This window comes from Echinops telfairi, unplaced genomic scaffold, assembly GCF_000313985.2.
Source record: "Echinops telfairi isolate 266 unplaced genomic scaffold, ASM31398v2 ScPeMD7_5;HRSCAF=22, whole genome shotgun sequence".
Classification (NCBI taxonomy): Eukaryota; Metazoa; Chordata; class Mammalia; order Afrosoricida; family Tenrecidae; genus Echinops; species Echinops telfairi.
Window position 1 is genome coordinate 3648851 of NW_022103901.1, and position 14845 is coordinate 3663695.

Sequence of the window (14845 nt, forward strand, 5' to 3'; positions counted from 1 at the left end):
CGCTCCAAAGAGCCTGTGGCAGCAAATTGACTGCACCTGTGGGAAGAGACGGTGGAGACGCTCACGGTCAGCAGCTGAAGAAAATGAAAGCAAGCCCATGACCAAAGCCAACATACGACCTTCAGTATATCCCACCTGAGTTCTGAGAGCATGCAAAGAACAGATTTGATGAGCCCCAATAAATTGATTAAAAAAAAAAGAAATTAAAAACACAAGAAAGACAAAAAACAAAACCAAACAGATTTGATTCATTGAGCCAGTATCATTAAAATCACATGCAAGTAAAGTTGTGCTGCCGATCAGTCAACAATGGTTGCACCTGGGTTTCGGCAGTGAGCCTCCAGATAGCCACGCTTGACTCAGAAGAGGACATGGAACCAGGGATCTAATTGCTGACATCAGGTGGATCTTGACCCAAAGCAGAGGATACAGAGAGGTGTTTACTTGTGTTTGCTTGACTGGGCAAAGCACTGAGTGGTGCGGCTCGCTATGGATAGCACTGAGAAGAATGGGGATTCCGGAGCACTTCATTGTGTTCATGCGGAACCTGTACGCGGACCAGGAGACAGCCGTTCAAGCAAAGCAAGGGGGTTCTGCGTGTTTTAGGGTTAGGAGAGGTGTGCGTCTGGGTTCTGGGCCACATCCTGGACCTCTGCCATCACTTCCAGAGCCTCTGGACCACTAAGCATCTCACTGAGCCCAAGCATTCCTCCCATCCCAGGCATGCCCCCGAGAAAGCAGCATGCTGAGCTCCTGAGCCGCCTCCAGCTTCATCCTCCCTCCTGGTCTTCCCACGATCTCCTGCTCAGACTTTCTCTGATGTTATGCAGTTTGGGGGGCCCTCAGCTGAACTTCTTTCAGCACTGCACTAGCATCTTCATCACAGTCCAGTTTACAAGCAAGGGCAAGGTCACGTGCGGCATCTTCCCAATGGCCCCAAAGTCTGTGTGCCTTTGCCGCATCGGGATTCGTTTCAATGGCTCTGTCAGTCTCACGGTCCCGGATGGCAGCATTCGGCCTCTGTAGCTTGGTGGAGACACTGGCTCTCCTGGCAGATAGAATGGCCAGGCGAGGATTCCGTTTGATGGCATCAGTGAATGGATCCATAGCTTCCTGTGGTTCACCATCACTCAGGGCATTGATGGCAGCTGCTGTTATCGCTACAATTTCATCTCCCATTAATTAATTGAGGGGCATCTATATCTGGCTCAGTCACACCTTCCTTGTCAAATTTTAGGTCCCTTTCCTTACCTGATGGCTCATCTGTCTTTGCGTTTCCCTCCATCTTATCATCTTTTTCTCTTCCTTGGTACTTTCTTCTGACTTGGCTTTATGGCTGCCACCCATGCTCTCCACCCAGTTCCTCCCTCAGGAAGCGCATTTCCTCGATGTGCAGGACCCTCAGGTCCGGCTTACACATTTTCACGGAGGCCTGTAGCTCTCTCAGCTTGCAGGGATCAATGGGCTTAAACTTGAGGATAATTGTGAGGACCCACAGTGCTTCGTTCTGGTGTACACAGGGTAAGTTGGAACCACCGTGGCAGCACCTGACAAACAGTATGTGTTTTATAGGCAGGGAGGGAGGACTGTAGGGGGTGATGGTGCAGGAAATAATAAGAAACATACAACTATGACCAAGAAATTAAGAAATTAAAAATTCTTTGGCATAGAGGTCAGCAGTTTGAAATCACCAGCTGTTCTTCAGGAGAAAGATGGGACTTTAAACTCCAGTAAAAAGTTAGTCTCAGAAACTCACAGGGGCAGTTCTACTCTAACTGCAAGGTTAGCAGTTCAAAACCGCCAGCCGCTCCAAGAGAGTAAGATGAGGCTTTTTATTCCCATAAAGAGTTGCAGTCTCAGAAGCCCACAGGGGCAGTTCTACTCTGCCCCATAGGGTCACTATGAGTTGGCATCGACTTGACGACAGTGAGTTTGGTTTTTTTGGAGTTTTATTCCGTAGGTAGCCGACCGGAGAAGTCTGACAATGGAGAAGGAAATGTTGAAGTAAAAGGGTGAGGAGAAAAGGCGGCGAGGGAAACGGGGATGCCAGTGAGAAAAATTAATAATAAATAGCAACTTTGGTTTTAAGAGTTTCTTGCCCACAGAATCCAATATCCACTGTAATGAAATTCCTGTCCAAAATTAATTTAACCAATGGTGTTTCTTTCACCCAAATTTGCTAATCTTTTCTTTCTTATTCAAACCACAACTCAAAATTCCAACTCACTGCCATCGAGTTAATTCCAACTCCTAGCGACCCCAGAGTAGAATTGCCCTGTGGGTTTCTGAGACTGTAACTCTTTTTTTTTTTTTTGAGACTGTAACTCTTTATGGGAGTAGAAAACCTCATCTTTCTCCCTCAGAGCAGCTGGTGGTTTTGAACTGCTGACTTTGCAGTTAGTAGCCCAAGGCATACTCATTTTAAAAGACATAGTTTTGTGGAGGGACAAAGACCACTTTGTGGCCTAATATCAGTTGATCTAAGTCATAGAGAAAGAGTCCCGGTGTTGTGGTTACGTGTTTGGGCTGCGATCCACATGGTTGGTAGTTCAAAACCACCAGCAGCTTTGGGTGAGGACAGGGCTTTGTACTCCTGTAAACAGTTAGGGTCTGAGAAACCCACACAGGGTCTCTACGAGTCGAGTCAGTATTGACGTATTGACTTGATGGCAGTGAACTGGAAATCATAGAGGGAAGGCAAAGGTCAATCAATCACATTAAGATTCGCCAATGGTTGCTCTTCTCTGATGTATTTTAATGCAAATAACACATCCATTTTATCGTCCTTTGCAAACTGTGTAACCCCTTTGCATCTTAAGTTTCTTATGTACACCATATATATGTGTGTGTTGCTCATGTGAGTTATTTGCAAAAAAAAAAAAAGTGTCTATTTCACCCCCTCTTCTTTTTCATCTTCATCGTACTGAGCTTCTTTTATTTTTTCCTGCAATTAAAATGGCCTCCCGATGCACATAGGGTAAGAAAGAAACAAACAGTAAGTAGGTTTAACAGCAGGCTTGGGGTGTTGACGGTTGCACTTGACCCTGGGTTGGTAGCAAGGGAGCCCTGGAAAAACCTACAGGGTTTTGGGGAAAAGGTCTCTCTGACTTTGGCCACCAGGGAGGGGTCTGAGGCCTCCCCCTCCCAGTCCTAGAAGGTAGCTAAACAATTCTAAATGCCCAACGATCTCAAGACAGGTGCTAGCACATTCGACAGTGTGGAGGGCTCTGAATGCTCTCAGTAGTACTTGGGGCGCACAGGCAGTGTGGGGCCACTGCTCATCTTGTCTGACTCCTCCTGGACCATCCCGGGCCTTCAAGAGTTGGCAGAAGCAAGATGACTAGACCGGAGGCCTCGCAGAACCTCCTGGGCAGGTGGGCCCGGAGGTAAGGTGGCAACAACACACGGTCCAGACGGAAAGTTTGTTTCTCCACTCTTTATTAAAGCTAGTCCTCCTGCTCGTGGTGCCAGGGCAGAGCAGCTGGGCCCACGCGGGTTCGTGGAGGGCATACACTCCAGGCTGCTGGGAGGGATGAAAGCAGGGCCAGGCCTGAGGTCCCCATGCCCCTGGCCCACCTTCCGCATGGCCCTGGCTGAGGCGTCTGTCCCACTGGCAGAAGCAGGTCTCAGCACAAGAGCAAGGTGTGGCCCCTGAGGCAGAAAGGGCACTCACTGCCCACCGCTTCCTTGGCCCCTGCCCTCTTTGCCACCCACCCACACTGCAATCTCACCCAGCCCGGCTATCCTTACCACCACCACCCAGGCCCACTCCCACCCACCACTACCGAGCCTCCTCCCCGGCCCCAGCCCCTGCAGCCTGGCTGCTGCCTCTGCCCCCAGGTCCTGTCTACACTAAACGGAAGGAACTGTCTAACAGGGAATGGCCCTGCTCCAGCTGTGTTCTACCCCTCCAAAGCTTGGAGGGAGGGGTCTGGTGGGGCATCCAGCTCCTGGGATGTCCCACATAGCTGGAGGTTCCGTTTGGTTATGGCCCATGGGCTCGGGCCACACCAGGAGGTATAAGCCGCCTGGCGGCTCGGTCCTCTACTTGTAAGATTGGCATCTAAACAGGAGCACCAGGAAAGCAGAGTGCAGGGCACCTGCCGAGGACGTGGGACCCTAATTATGGGGAGTGGGTAAAGATGAGGTGACCCGCCTCACCTCTTTCTGCAGGAGTCACCCCAGGATCAGCATCTGGCTGACCCCAGGGCCCAAGTGGCTGCGTGAGGTGTGACCGACTCCCCTGCAGTAGCTGCACCCCATCTACCTGGGCCCACCAATGTGGTTTCTGGCATGTGCTCCTCCCACCAGACTGAAATAGAAGACTCCCAGTGGACAGTGACCATAAAAACTCGCCTAGCCCCGCCTCTGCGCTCCCCCACTAGGGGGAAGCATGCGCCGTGGGGACCTGCTGGGCTTCCGCCAGCCCTGCGGTTCAAAACGTTTCCCCATGCCCTCAAATGACCATCATCCAAAGCCACCGGGGCCCCAGATGTCGGCTCTGCCCTCAACCACCCTATAGTGCCCTCCACGCAAGGGTGTTCCTCCCCCGCTGGAAAGCCCGTTAAGTCACCTGGCTGCCCACTCCGATGGGGTAAAAAGACCACCGCCCACCATGCCCTCTGAGGCCCTTGGCACAGCCATAGGAAGGTCACCCCCTTGCCCTTCCCTCCTGCGCCCACTGCTCCTCTCTCCTGGAGCCCCGCCTTGCCGCTGTGCCACCTCAGGAGCCCCAGCCTTTTCGGGGACCAAGGCGGTATTAAGCCCAAGGCTGTAGAGTGGGGGCCGTGGGGAAGGCACCCAGGACTGGGCCCTCGGAGCCCTCGCCCTGCGGGTGTACCCGGTCGGCCTGCAGCCCCCTCATAGGGTGGTCTCTTCATAAGCGTCCGAGGGCCCGGGGAAGGTGGCCGGCGGCTCAGAGCCGAAGCTAGTGCCGCCCGCGAAGTCCCGCAAGGCGCCCCCACGCTCCCCGGTGCCCGTGCTGGGCCCCGCCGGCCCGGGTCCGAGGCCCTTGGCACGCACCTCGGCCTTGGGTGCGGGCGGCTGGCCCGAGGTGCCGATCACACCGCGATGCGTCTTCATGTGTGTGAGCAGGTGCGAGCTCTGCGAGAAGCGGCGGCCGCAGTGGCCGCAGGCGTAGGGCCTCTCGCCGGTGTGCGTGCGCTGGTGTGTGACCAGCACGGAGCGCTGCGAGAAGCGCTTGCCGCACTCGGGGCACGGAAAGGGCCGCTCGCCCGTGTGGCCGCGCCGGTGCTTGGCCAGGTTGGAGCGCTGCGCGAAGCCGCGGCCGCAGTCCGCACAGCGGAAGGGCTTCTCACCAGTGTGCGTGCGGCGGTGCCGCTTGAAGTCCGAGCTGTGGCCGAAGCCCTTACCACAGTCCGGGCAGCGGTGCGGCTTCTCCTCGGCGTGCGCCCACTGGTGCCGGGTCAGCGCCGCGCTCTGCCCGAAGCGCCGGCCGCACTCGCCGCAGGCGTAGGGTCGCTCGCCGGTGTGCGCGCGGCCGTGCGCAGTCAGGTGCGCGCGGCGGCTGAAGCCCGCCCCGCACACCCCGCACACGAAGGGCTTCTCGCCGGTGTGGCCGCGCACGTGCGCCGCCAGGTGCGAGCCGCGGGCAAAGCGCGCGCCGCACTCTGGGCACGGGAAGGGCCGCTCACCCGTGTGCGTGCGCCGGTGGCGCGCCAGGTGAGAGCCGTACACGAAGCTCTTGCCGCAGTCGGCGCAGCGGTGTGGCCGCTCGCCTGCGTGGTAGCGTTGGTGCTTGGCCAGGGCTGCACGGCGCCCAAATGTCTTGCCGCAGTCAGAGCAGATCCACGGGCTTTCGTCCTCCGGCAGAGCGGCCGGCGCAGGTTCGGCCAGGAGCCCCCCGACCGCTGGCCCGAAGGCACGCAGACCACCGCCACCACTCCCTGGGCCACTGCCGCCTCCGAAAGGGTCACAGGCCAACCCCGCGCCTTCCACCAACGACAGTGGGCCACCCAGGGAACCCGGCAGGGCGCGTGCGTCAGCCGGCAGCCTCTCTCTGAAGCCCGGGAGACCCAGCATGGGGAAGCCGTCGGGGTGCAGCCAGGACTTGGGGTGCATGGGGAAGGGGAAGCCGAGCGGGCGGGAGGACGGGCCTTCGCCGTCACCCAGGCCATTCCCCAGCTCCAGGCCCTGCCGCACTGGCTCCGCAACCTCTCTGCGCACGGGGCTAGTCGGTATCTCGGGCGTCTCGCTGTCCTCGTCTCCATCTCTGCTGGCCTCCTTGGCCTCGGGTTCCTCCGGCTCGGGCTCGGGCTCGGGCTCAGGCTCGGGGTCGGGGTCGGGGTCGGGCTCAGGCTCCGGTTCAGGCTCCGCCTCAGGATCCTTTGGTCCCGGTGGCCCGGCTGTGTCACCGTGCTCCGGCCTCGGTTCATCAGCCCCAGGCTCTGTGCAGCCCCCACTGCGCCGGTGGCGCTGGAAGTCCGCGCGGAGACGGAAGGTCTGGCCACAGTCGGAGCAGCAGTGCGGCCGGTCAGCGGTGTGGACGGCCTGGTGGCGTGCCAGCGCCGAGCTCTGGCTGAAGCTGCGGCCACAGTGCGGGCAAGGGTAGGGCCGCTCGCCGGTGTGGGTGCGCTGGTGCGTGACCAGGTAGGAGCGGCGGCCGAAGCCTGCACCGCAGAAGGCGCAGCGGTAAGGCCGCTCGCCTGTGTGGATGCGGCGGTGCGTCACCAGGTGCGACTTGTACACGAAGCGCTTGCCGCAGTCCGGGCACGGGAAGGGCTTCTCGCCGGTGTGCGTGCGCTGGTGGATGGCCAGGTGCGAGCGGTACACGAAGCCCTTGCCGCACTCGTCGCAGCCGAAGGGCTTCACGGCGGCGTGGTAGCGCTGGTGCTTGGCCAGCCGAGAGCGGTGCGGGAACATCTTGCCGCACACGTCACACGTGGCCTCGGTCCCCTCAGGCGGCGCTGCCAGGGCGGCCGGGAAGGCCCAGGGTTCCAGCAGGCTTGCATCCGCCTCCTGGTCCGCCAGGAAGGGCTTCGCCTCAGTTCCATCCGCCAAGATCCTAAGGTCCCCTGAGTCAGGCACCCACCCCTCGAGGGTCTGCACCGAATCAGAGTCATCAGGGCCCCATCTCCCCGGCACATCCCCCACGCCGTAGGCCGCTGACCACATCCCAGGGGGCTCGTTCTCCTCCTCGGCCATCTCCGCCAGAAAGTCCTCGTCGTCGTCCTCCTCCTCGTGGTCCTCCATGTCATCAGTCCAGTACCAGGCGCCTGAGGAGACAAGGGCGGGGCCAGAGAAGAGGTGTGAGGAGTGACGGAGATCCGGGTACTAAGTCCCCCCTGTAGTTAAGCTGAGTGCACCTCCAACTCCCTAGCAGGCTAGTAAGCCACCTGAAGTGGCTTCTCCTTGTGGGCTCCACATATGAGCCCCCCAGGCCCCTCCTCACCCAGCACCAGGTTTGTGCAACCAGGGCTCTCCCAATCGGGGAGATGGTACACCCCAAGGGTGGGGATCTTACCGCTAGACCAGCAGTTCTCAACCTGTGGGTGGCAACCCCTTTGAGAGTCAAACGACCCTTTCACAGGGGTCGCCCAATTCATAACAGTAGCAAGACTGGTTATGAAGTAGCAACAGAAATAATTTTATTGGGGGGGGGGGGGCACCACAACAGGAAGAACTGTATGAAAGGGTCAAAGTATTAGGAAGGTTGAGAACCACTGCTCTACACGCTGAGAAGGGTCAGCAGTTCAAAACCACCAGCTGCTCCCCCAGAGAGAGAAGAGGGTTTCTACTGCAGTAAAAACTGACGGGCAGAAACCCAGCAGGGCAGTTCTACCCTGTACTAGAGGGTCGCTGTGAAGCAGAATTGCCTCCAAGACAATGAATTTGTTGTTTTTGTGTTTTTAACAACGCTCACACCGGGAGCCCTGGTGGTACAAGTGCTCCAGGCGCTTGGCTGCTAACTGAAAGGTCAGCAGTTCAAGTCCATTGGCGGGCCTGTAGGAGGAACTGCCTGGCGACCCGCTTCTGTACAGACAACAGCCTGGACAACCCTATGGGACAGAATTCCCCGGATGTGGGGCGGCTGTGAGTTGGAATGGACTCAGAGTCCTGGTGGGGCCGCCGTGAAGTAGCTGGGTGCTAATCAAGAGCTCGGTGGCTTCTGTCTACCCAGAGGAGCTCAGAAGAAAGGCCTGGTGACATACTTGGTCCAACTCGACCACCAAAAACCATATGAGGCAGAATTTGAGTCGACTCTAGGATACTCGGTTCTTTCTGTAAAGTTCCCTGGTGCTCCTCAGGGAGCCCTGGTGGCAAGCGGGTTCTGCACTGGGCTGCTAACCACAAGGTAGGCATTTCGAAACCATCAACTGCTCTGAGGGAGAACAGTGAGGCGTTCTGCTCCCATAAAGATGGACAGCCCCGGAAACCCACAGGGGCAGTTCAACTCTGTCCTGTAGGGTCCCCATGAGTCAGAACTGACTCAGTGGCAGAGCGTTTTACTGCACCTCCGAGGGGGGGGCCGTGAGACCCCCAACGAGACGAGTGACACAGCGGCTGGAACACTGGGCTCACGCATGCCACGAAACAACAGTGAGGCTGGCACAGGACTGGGCAGTGTCACCTACTGTATGTGGAGCCACTGTGAGTCAGCACCTCACACCAACAGACAAAGCACTTTACAAGGAGTCCTAGTGGTGCAACAGTTAAGTGCTCCACCGAAAGGTTGGCGGTTCAAACCGCCTGTGGCTCGGTGGGAGGAAGGTCCTGCCAGCTGTTCTTATGAAAATTACAGGTTGCAGAACCCTGGGAGGTGGGGTAGGGGTGGGTGTGGGGGTGAGTCCTGCCCTGTCTTACACAGGCAGGAATGATTCCTATAGGAATTAGCTCAACGGCACACAAGAACTTTCCAGTCCCGGGGCCTCCGTGGTGCTAGGAGCAGGGGTCCTAAACCAAGTCACAGAGGCAGACGTTTCAGTGGGCAGTGAGCTTGGCTTCCAGGGAAAGCCTGTGGCAACCCCAGATCATGGCCCTGTTATGATGAGCAGTAGTGTGCACCTCTCTGCTGAGGCTCACCTGTGTACACGCCGGTAACGATATCTCCCTCTTCTGGCCGGGGACTGTCCGGGACCCACGGCTCTTCCCCTTGTTCCAGGCGGGAGATCAGATCCGGCTTGGGGACAGGGTACCCTGCTCCAGAAGAACACAGCTGGAAGTTCAGCACTCGCCACCCTCCCCCACAAATCAGCTTCCACATCCTCCTGGTCCTCTCCCTGCCCCTCCAGGAAAGCCCACCTTCTCTCCTCTTTCAGTGCTGACCAGCATGTTCCTGGGCTTCCCTGGTGGGGACGGGGCTGGCTCTAACTGTGCCCACCCCAAGGGCTGGGGGCCCGAAGCCCCCCTCTCCCACAGCCATGCCCGGCAGCCCTGTGAGCAGGGGGCCTCCCTACCCAGTGACACCAGGAGGCCATAGTTCTCCTGCATGACGTCCCTGTAGAGGTCCCGCTGGCCCTTCTCCAGCCTGTCCCACTCCTCCAGTGAGAAGTATACAGCCACGTCCTCAAAGGTCACCAGCCCCTGAAACAGAGCCCAGGAGACTGCCCTTGGTGGCCCCACGAGGTGCACAGAGCAGCACTGTGGGCCCACCTCCCGGGGGACACCCCAACCACCCATTGAGGTTCTTGGGCCTCCCCTCCAGCCCAGCTCCAAGGAACTCGGGCTCTGGGAGGTGACAGCACAGCCTGGCCATCATGCTGAGGCCTGGGGACGACAGCACCAGAGGGTCCCGGCCTGCAGTGGGGCCTCCCCTGTCCTCCTGCTCCAGCCGGGATGAAGCACATGCTGTGGTCACGTGGGCCGAATGACGGCCCACCCATGGGGTGGACAAGTAGTGCTGACTAAGCCAAGGGTGGGCTCTGGTGGGCAGCCCCTCTGCGGGTGAGGGAAGCCATCCTGGGCCGGTGGGGAACCAGCCCAAACCGCAGGCCAGGGCCAGGTCCTGGGAAGGTAGAGGGGACAGCCCATTGCTACAGGGCTCCAGCCCCCAGCAGTCTGTGCTGCTGGATGGACCCCCGGGGCAGCAAAGGAAGGGCCACCCAGGAACCCTGCCCACCGAGAGGGAGACACTCACCTGGGACCCAGCTATTAGGAAATCATTCTCAGCCTCTTCCTCCTCGTCTTCTTCCTCTTCCTCATCGGCTTCTTCCTCTTCCTCCTCCTCCTCCTCCTCTGCCGCCAGAGCCTCATCATCCTCAGAAAGGGCTGGGGCCCGGGGAGTTGGAAGGGCTAAGGGGAGAAGAGAGGTCTCTTAGGACCCCTCTGGCATCTGGCCTCCCACCCTGCCTGTCTGGAAGCTCCAGACTGCTCCCTGACCCCACACCAGGCCCTGAGCTCAGGCCCCAGGGTCTTACCCTTTTCTTGAAGGCCTGAGGGCTGGGCTTTCCCGCCTCTGCTCAGCGGCTCCTGGGGTCCTGCCACTGGGCTCTGCACCTCGACCACCACTTCTTCCACCTCTGCCTCTTCCTCTTCTTCCTCTTCTACCACTATTTCTTCTTCCTCCTCCTCTTCCTCCTCTTCCTCCTCTTCCTCATCCACCTCCTCTGCCTGGTCAGAGTGGCATTCAACCACATTCTCCGCCCTTTCCAGCTGGCCGGCCGGAGAGTCAGGTGTTGTGTGCAGGGCTGCCATTGTGTGAGTCTGGAACAGAGAGGCACTGGGTGTCACCCCACACATAGGGGGGCCTCCTCGGAGGGCCTGTAAGTTTGACTCCCATTAGGGTTAGCCAGGCCCAACCCCCATGCCTGACTCCTGCTCCCTTCCAACAAGCCCATGCCAGGGGGGCCTGAAGCACTTTCTCGGGAGGTCAGGATCATCCACCGAGGTCTTTCTCACCATGCCCTCCCAGATAGCATCGGGTCCCTGCAACATACCTGAGTGCTTCTGGGAGTGAGGCTGGCCTGTGAGGAGCGCCCCTGCACTGGGCAGACGCTGACCGGGCATCCACAAGCTGAAGCAGTGGCAGGCACACTAGGTGGGGACAGGACAGGACAGGACAGGTGTCCCAGTTTCTTCAGGTCAAAGATCAGCCCAGGGTTCTTAAGGGCAGCTGCCGGACACTAACGTCAGCAAGTCAGGCTCCTCCCTGCAAGACCCAGGGGAGGGAAGACAGCAGGTAAGTGAATTTGCTTCCAAGATCCCTCATGAGCCTCCAAAGAGATGCTGGCAGACTGCAGACATAGGAACACTGCCCCACCCCCCACCCCCCAGGCCTGCCCCTCGCCAGTGCCTGTAGCACATCTGAAAGCAAGGCAGGGCCACAGTTGGGCTGTGCTCTGCAAAGTCTTCAGTTCAAAACCAGCAGCCGTTCCCCAAGAGAAAGACGGGGCTTTCTACTCCCGTAAAGGGTTAGAGTCTCACAGTTTCTGTGATTCCTTAAATGTAAGCACGCCCCTCACCAAGCACCTGCCCCTCCTTCTGGTGTCACTCTGACAGTGTCAATGGGTACAATCTGCACACCCCACGCCCCCAGGGCCCACAAGTGTTATCAGTGCCTCCGAGACCAAACCCACGTCCAGGGCAGGACACACAGGCACCCAGAAACCACCCATCCCCATCCGCACCCTCCGCCCCTCCTCACTGGCTTCAACCCCCACCCTAAATTCAGAGCCACTGAACCCAAAGGTCAGCCCAGACTATCCAGAAGCTCCCATTGGTCTCCGGGTGTGCAAAGGCGCCTGAAGTGTAGGTATGTTGCCTCCGGGAGGGCGTGGCCCTGCCTAGTGCCCAGATACCGACACCAGCCAAGGTTTCCTAACTATCACCCACCTGGTACCCAGAGGAGTGTCTTTCCCTGGCTGAGCCTCAGGCTTCAGCCTTGACTGAGGCCAGACACCCTGCCAAATCAAGCAATGCCATCTCCTCTCTAGCCACCTAGGGTAGCCACTTCCGACTCCCACTAGCCCCCAGGACACAACAAAGGAAGAAAGGGCCACAGCTTTGTAATAAAGTAACCCCAAGCTCAGGGCCAAGCAGCTCCTCTCCCGGAAGCTCACTTAGGCTCTCTTCTCTGCTGATAACCCCCCTAAGGCCAGACAGAGTCCCCATTTACCCAGTGTCCCTGGATCCTTCCCTCTAGCTCTCACCCATTGTTTCACAAAAACCCAAACACCCAGTCTGTTGCCATTGAGTTGATTCCAACTTCCAGCGGGCCCTAGGGGGCAGAGAAGAACTGCCTCCTAAGGTTTCCAGGGCCACCCTCGACACACAGGCGCCCTGCTGCAGCAATGGGGAAGCCCTTGACTGTGAATTGAAAGCCTGGTGGAACGACCCCACCCTGGCCTTCGGAGGGAGAGAGATGTGGCAGTCGGCTTTCACCCAGATTCCAAAAAACTCACTGGCCTCAAGCTGATACTGACTCAGAGAGACCCTCTAGGACCGGGTGGAACTGCCCCCCGTAAGTTTCCACGGCTGTAACTCTCAATGGGACTAGAAAGCCCCATTTTTCTCCTGAGGAGCAGGCTGGTTTCTAACCTCAAAACCACTCCACCACCAGGGCACCTCTCCTAAAGATTACAACCTTGGGATGACTCTGGCCGTCCTACCCTGTCCTACAGGGCTGCTCCGAGTGGAGATGTGTGGGGAACAGAAGGATTTCTCTTAAGTTGTCTCCCCAAAATATATGCCAGATTTAGCTTGAAAATAATTGTTCACTAGGCAGCAAAAGTAGTTCAGAGGTTATTCTCCCCAACATCGGCCATCTAGAGCGGCCAGACTGTAGGTCTGACTCACCCCAAATAGGGCCCATTCCTTTCTGTTATTGTTCCCTCGAAGCAGTGCCCATAGGCAAGCCCGGGACCACTCTAAGATGACTAAGCTTAGGCTACTATAGCACATTCACCCCTAGGTCATCCCCCTCCTATTGCTTGTATTGCCTATGTTACAACCCCTCTCTATGAAGTAGGGTGTTATCTGCTATCAGGGGCTTGCATGTCACCCAGGATAGTAATTGCCTGCTTTATTGTATGAGACACCAGAATGATCAAACCTGTTCAAGGATGAATTGTATTGCCCCTCTCTGTGATGCATGATGCTGTGATGTATCCCCCTAAAGTAATATGATGCATGGTTAGCAATAAATAAGGAGAGCTGCTTCCCAAGGGGGGCGGCTCCCAAGAGGTGGCTGGCTGATGGCGGCTGGCCGAGGGTGGCTGGCAGAGGGCGGCTGCTCCCATGAGGGTGGTGGATGAGAGGGCAGCTCCCGCGAGGGAGGCGGCTCCTGCTCTGGCAGCCGGGTTCCCCCCACGAGGACCACCAAGTGGGGCGGAGGTGAGCAATGTTACCATGTAATATGTCTGACTGTACTATTGTATTATCTCTCATGCTCTCGATGACTTTAATATAATATTTATATATCTCAACCGTACAATTGTGCATTACTGAATCCGAGTAGTAGTAATATTAGTAGCAGCGGGTGGGGGCTGGCCCTTCATCCCCCAGCTACAATTTTAATTTAATACTACAGAGATGGACTTGCTGGCAGTGGGCTTTGATTTTGGTCCGGAGAAATCTTTATGGAAGCAGACTGACTCGTCCTTCCACCAGGGAGCAGCTGGAGGGTTCGAACTGCTGACCTCTCTGTTAGCAGCGGGGTGCTTAACTACTGTGTCACCAGGACACCTTTGTTGTCTTGTTTTGGACACATGGATCTGTCTTCTGCTGCCACTCCCCGCAGGAAGACAGAGGTCCCCTCCCCAGGCAGACAGCAAACACACTGTCATTGGAGAAACCATTAAGGGCTGGGGTCCTGTTACAGAGAAGAGATTTTGGGCATTTTGGCCCTTCTTCTGGCATCCCTGAACCAGAGAGCCTGGCGGTGTGATGGATTACAAGTTGGACTGCTAACCACAAGGTCAGCAGTTCAAAACTACCAGCCTCTGAGGGGTGGCTCTCTTACTCCTGTGAAGAATTACAGTCTTGGAAACCTACAGGGCCTTCCATCCCGCCCTACGGAGTCACGAGGAGTTAAGAGTTGACTTGATAGCAGTGAGTTTGTCTTTTTGTCGCATTCTCAAAGGGCCCGGTCCCCGAGGAATAGGTAGGTGCTGGGCGACTAACTGAAAGTTCAGCAGTTCCAACCCACAAGCCACTTAAAGGAGAAAAGTGGGGCTGGCTGCTCCGGTAAAGATTTGGTCTCCAAACCCGACCGCTTAGAGTCAGAATTGACTCAAGGGCAATGGGTGAGTTTTTGCCTGCATCCCAAATTTGTCCCGGTGGCTCCATGGGTTAAGCACATGGCTGTTAATGCAGAGGCCAGCAGTTCCAACCCATCAGTGAGGGAGAAAGTTGAAGCAGTCTGCTTGGTAAAGATGTACAGCCTCGGCACCCCTCAGGGCAGCTCTGCTCTGAGTTGCTATGGGGCCACTGAGAGTTGGAAGCAACTTGAAGTGGTAGCAGGATGGGGCGGGTCTTCCAGTCACATCCCCAGGGACTGGGGTTTCTCCAGTGACCAAGTGTGGGTAACACAATCCCCCCACCCCAGACTCACATGTTCCCTCTTCTCTCCAGTCCCATCAGCTCACCCAGAATGCACCCCACTCCCTTCTCTAGTCAGAAGGCAGCAGGGGTCAGGCAAACTGCTCCATCAACATAAACCTCAGCTGGTCAGGCCCTCCCGATCCCTGGGGCCTGCACCTCAGGCGGCAGTGCTGCAGATGCTTACAACTGGGGTGGCCGCATGCCCCAGAGGGGAGACGGGAGGAAGGCAAGGACTGAACCAAGTGGCAAGTTTGAAAACTGAGAAACTCCACCAAAGTTCCAAGCACTGCAGGCAGGGAGCTGGCAGAGGTGTATGGGGAGCCCACGGCCCTGGACTTTCCCCCCC

At 57.4% G+C, this 14845-nt stretch overlaps 1 protein-coding gene and 1 pseudogene across 1 annotated transcript; both read right to left on the bottom strand.

Annotated features, from left to right (window-relative positions):
- Positions 1 to 822: 822 nt before the first annotated feature.
- Positions 823 to 3306, bottom strand: LOC101642979 (annotated as a pseudogene).
- Positions 3307 to 3798: 492 nt separating this feature from the next.
- Positions 3799 to 11097, bottom strand: ZNF316 (zinc finger protein 316). Its single transcript, XM_045285755.1, has 6 exons — positions 10896 to 11097; positions 10377 to 10662; positions 10097 to 10251; positions 9417 to 9543; positions 9043 to 9156; positions 3799 to 7235 (listed from the first exon to the last, which is right to left on the bottom strand). Exons 2-6 carry the CDS (start codon positions 10651 to 10653, stop codon positions 4861 to 4863), a joined length of 3048 nt encoding a protein of 1015 aa, XP_045141690.1. The 5' UTR covers positions 10654 to 10662; positions 10896 to 11097; the 3' UTR covers positions 3799 to 4860.
- Between the last annotated feature and the right edge of the window lie 3748 nt (positions 11098 to 14845).

What these genes read in the sequence shown, in the direction of transcription:
- ZNF316 (XM_045285755.1), bottom strand. Translation starts at nt 10,653, where the DNA reads ATGGCAGCCCTGCACACAACACCTGACTCTCCGGCCGGCCAGCTGGAA. An exon ending in TCCTAATAGCTGGGTCCCAG is followed by an intron (nt 9,544 to 10,096) that starts GTGAGTGTCTCC and finishes GCTCTGTTTCAG; the next exon opens with GGGCTGGTGACCTTTGAGGA. An exon ending in TGGCCTCCTGGTGTCACTGG is followed by an intron (nt 9,157 to 9,416) that starts GTAGGGAGGCCC and finishes CTTCTGGAGCAG; the next exon opens with GGTACCCTGTCCCCAAGCCG.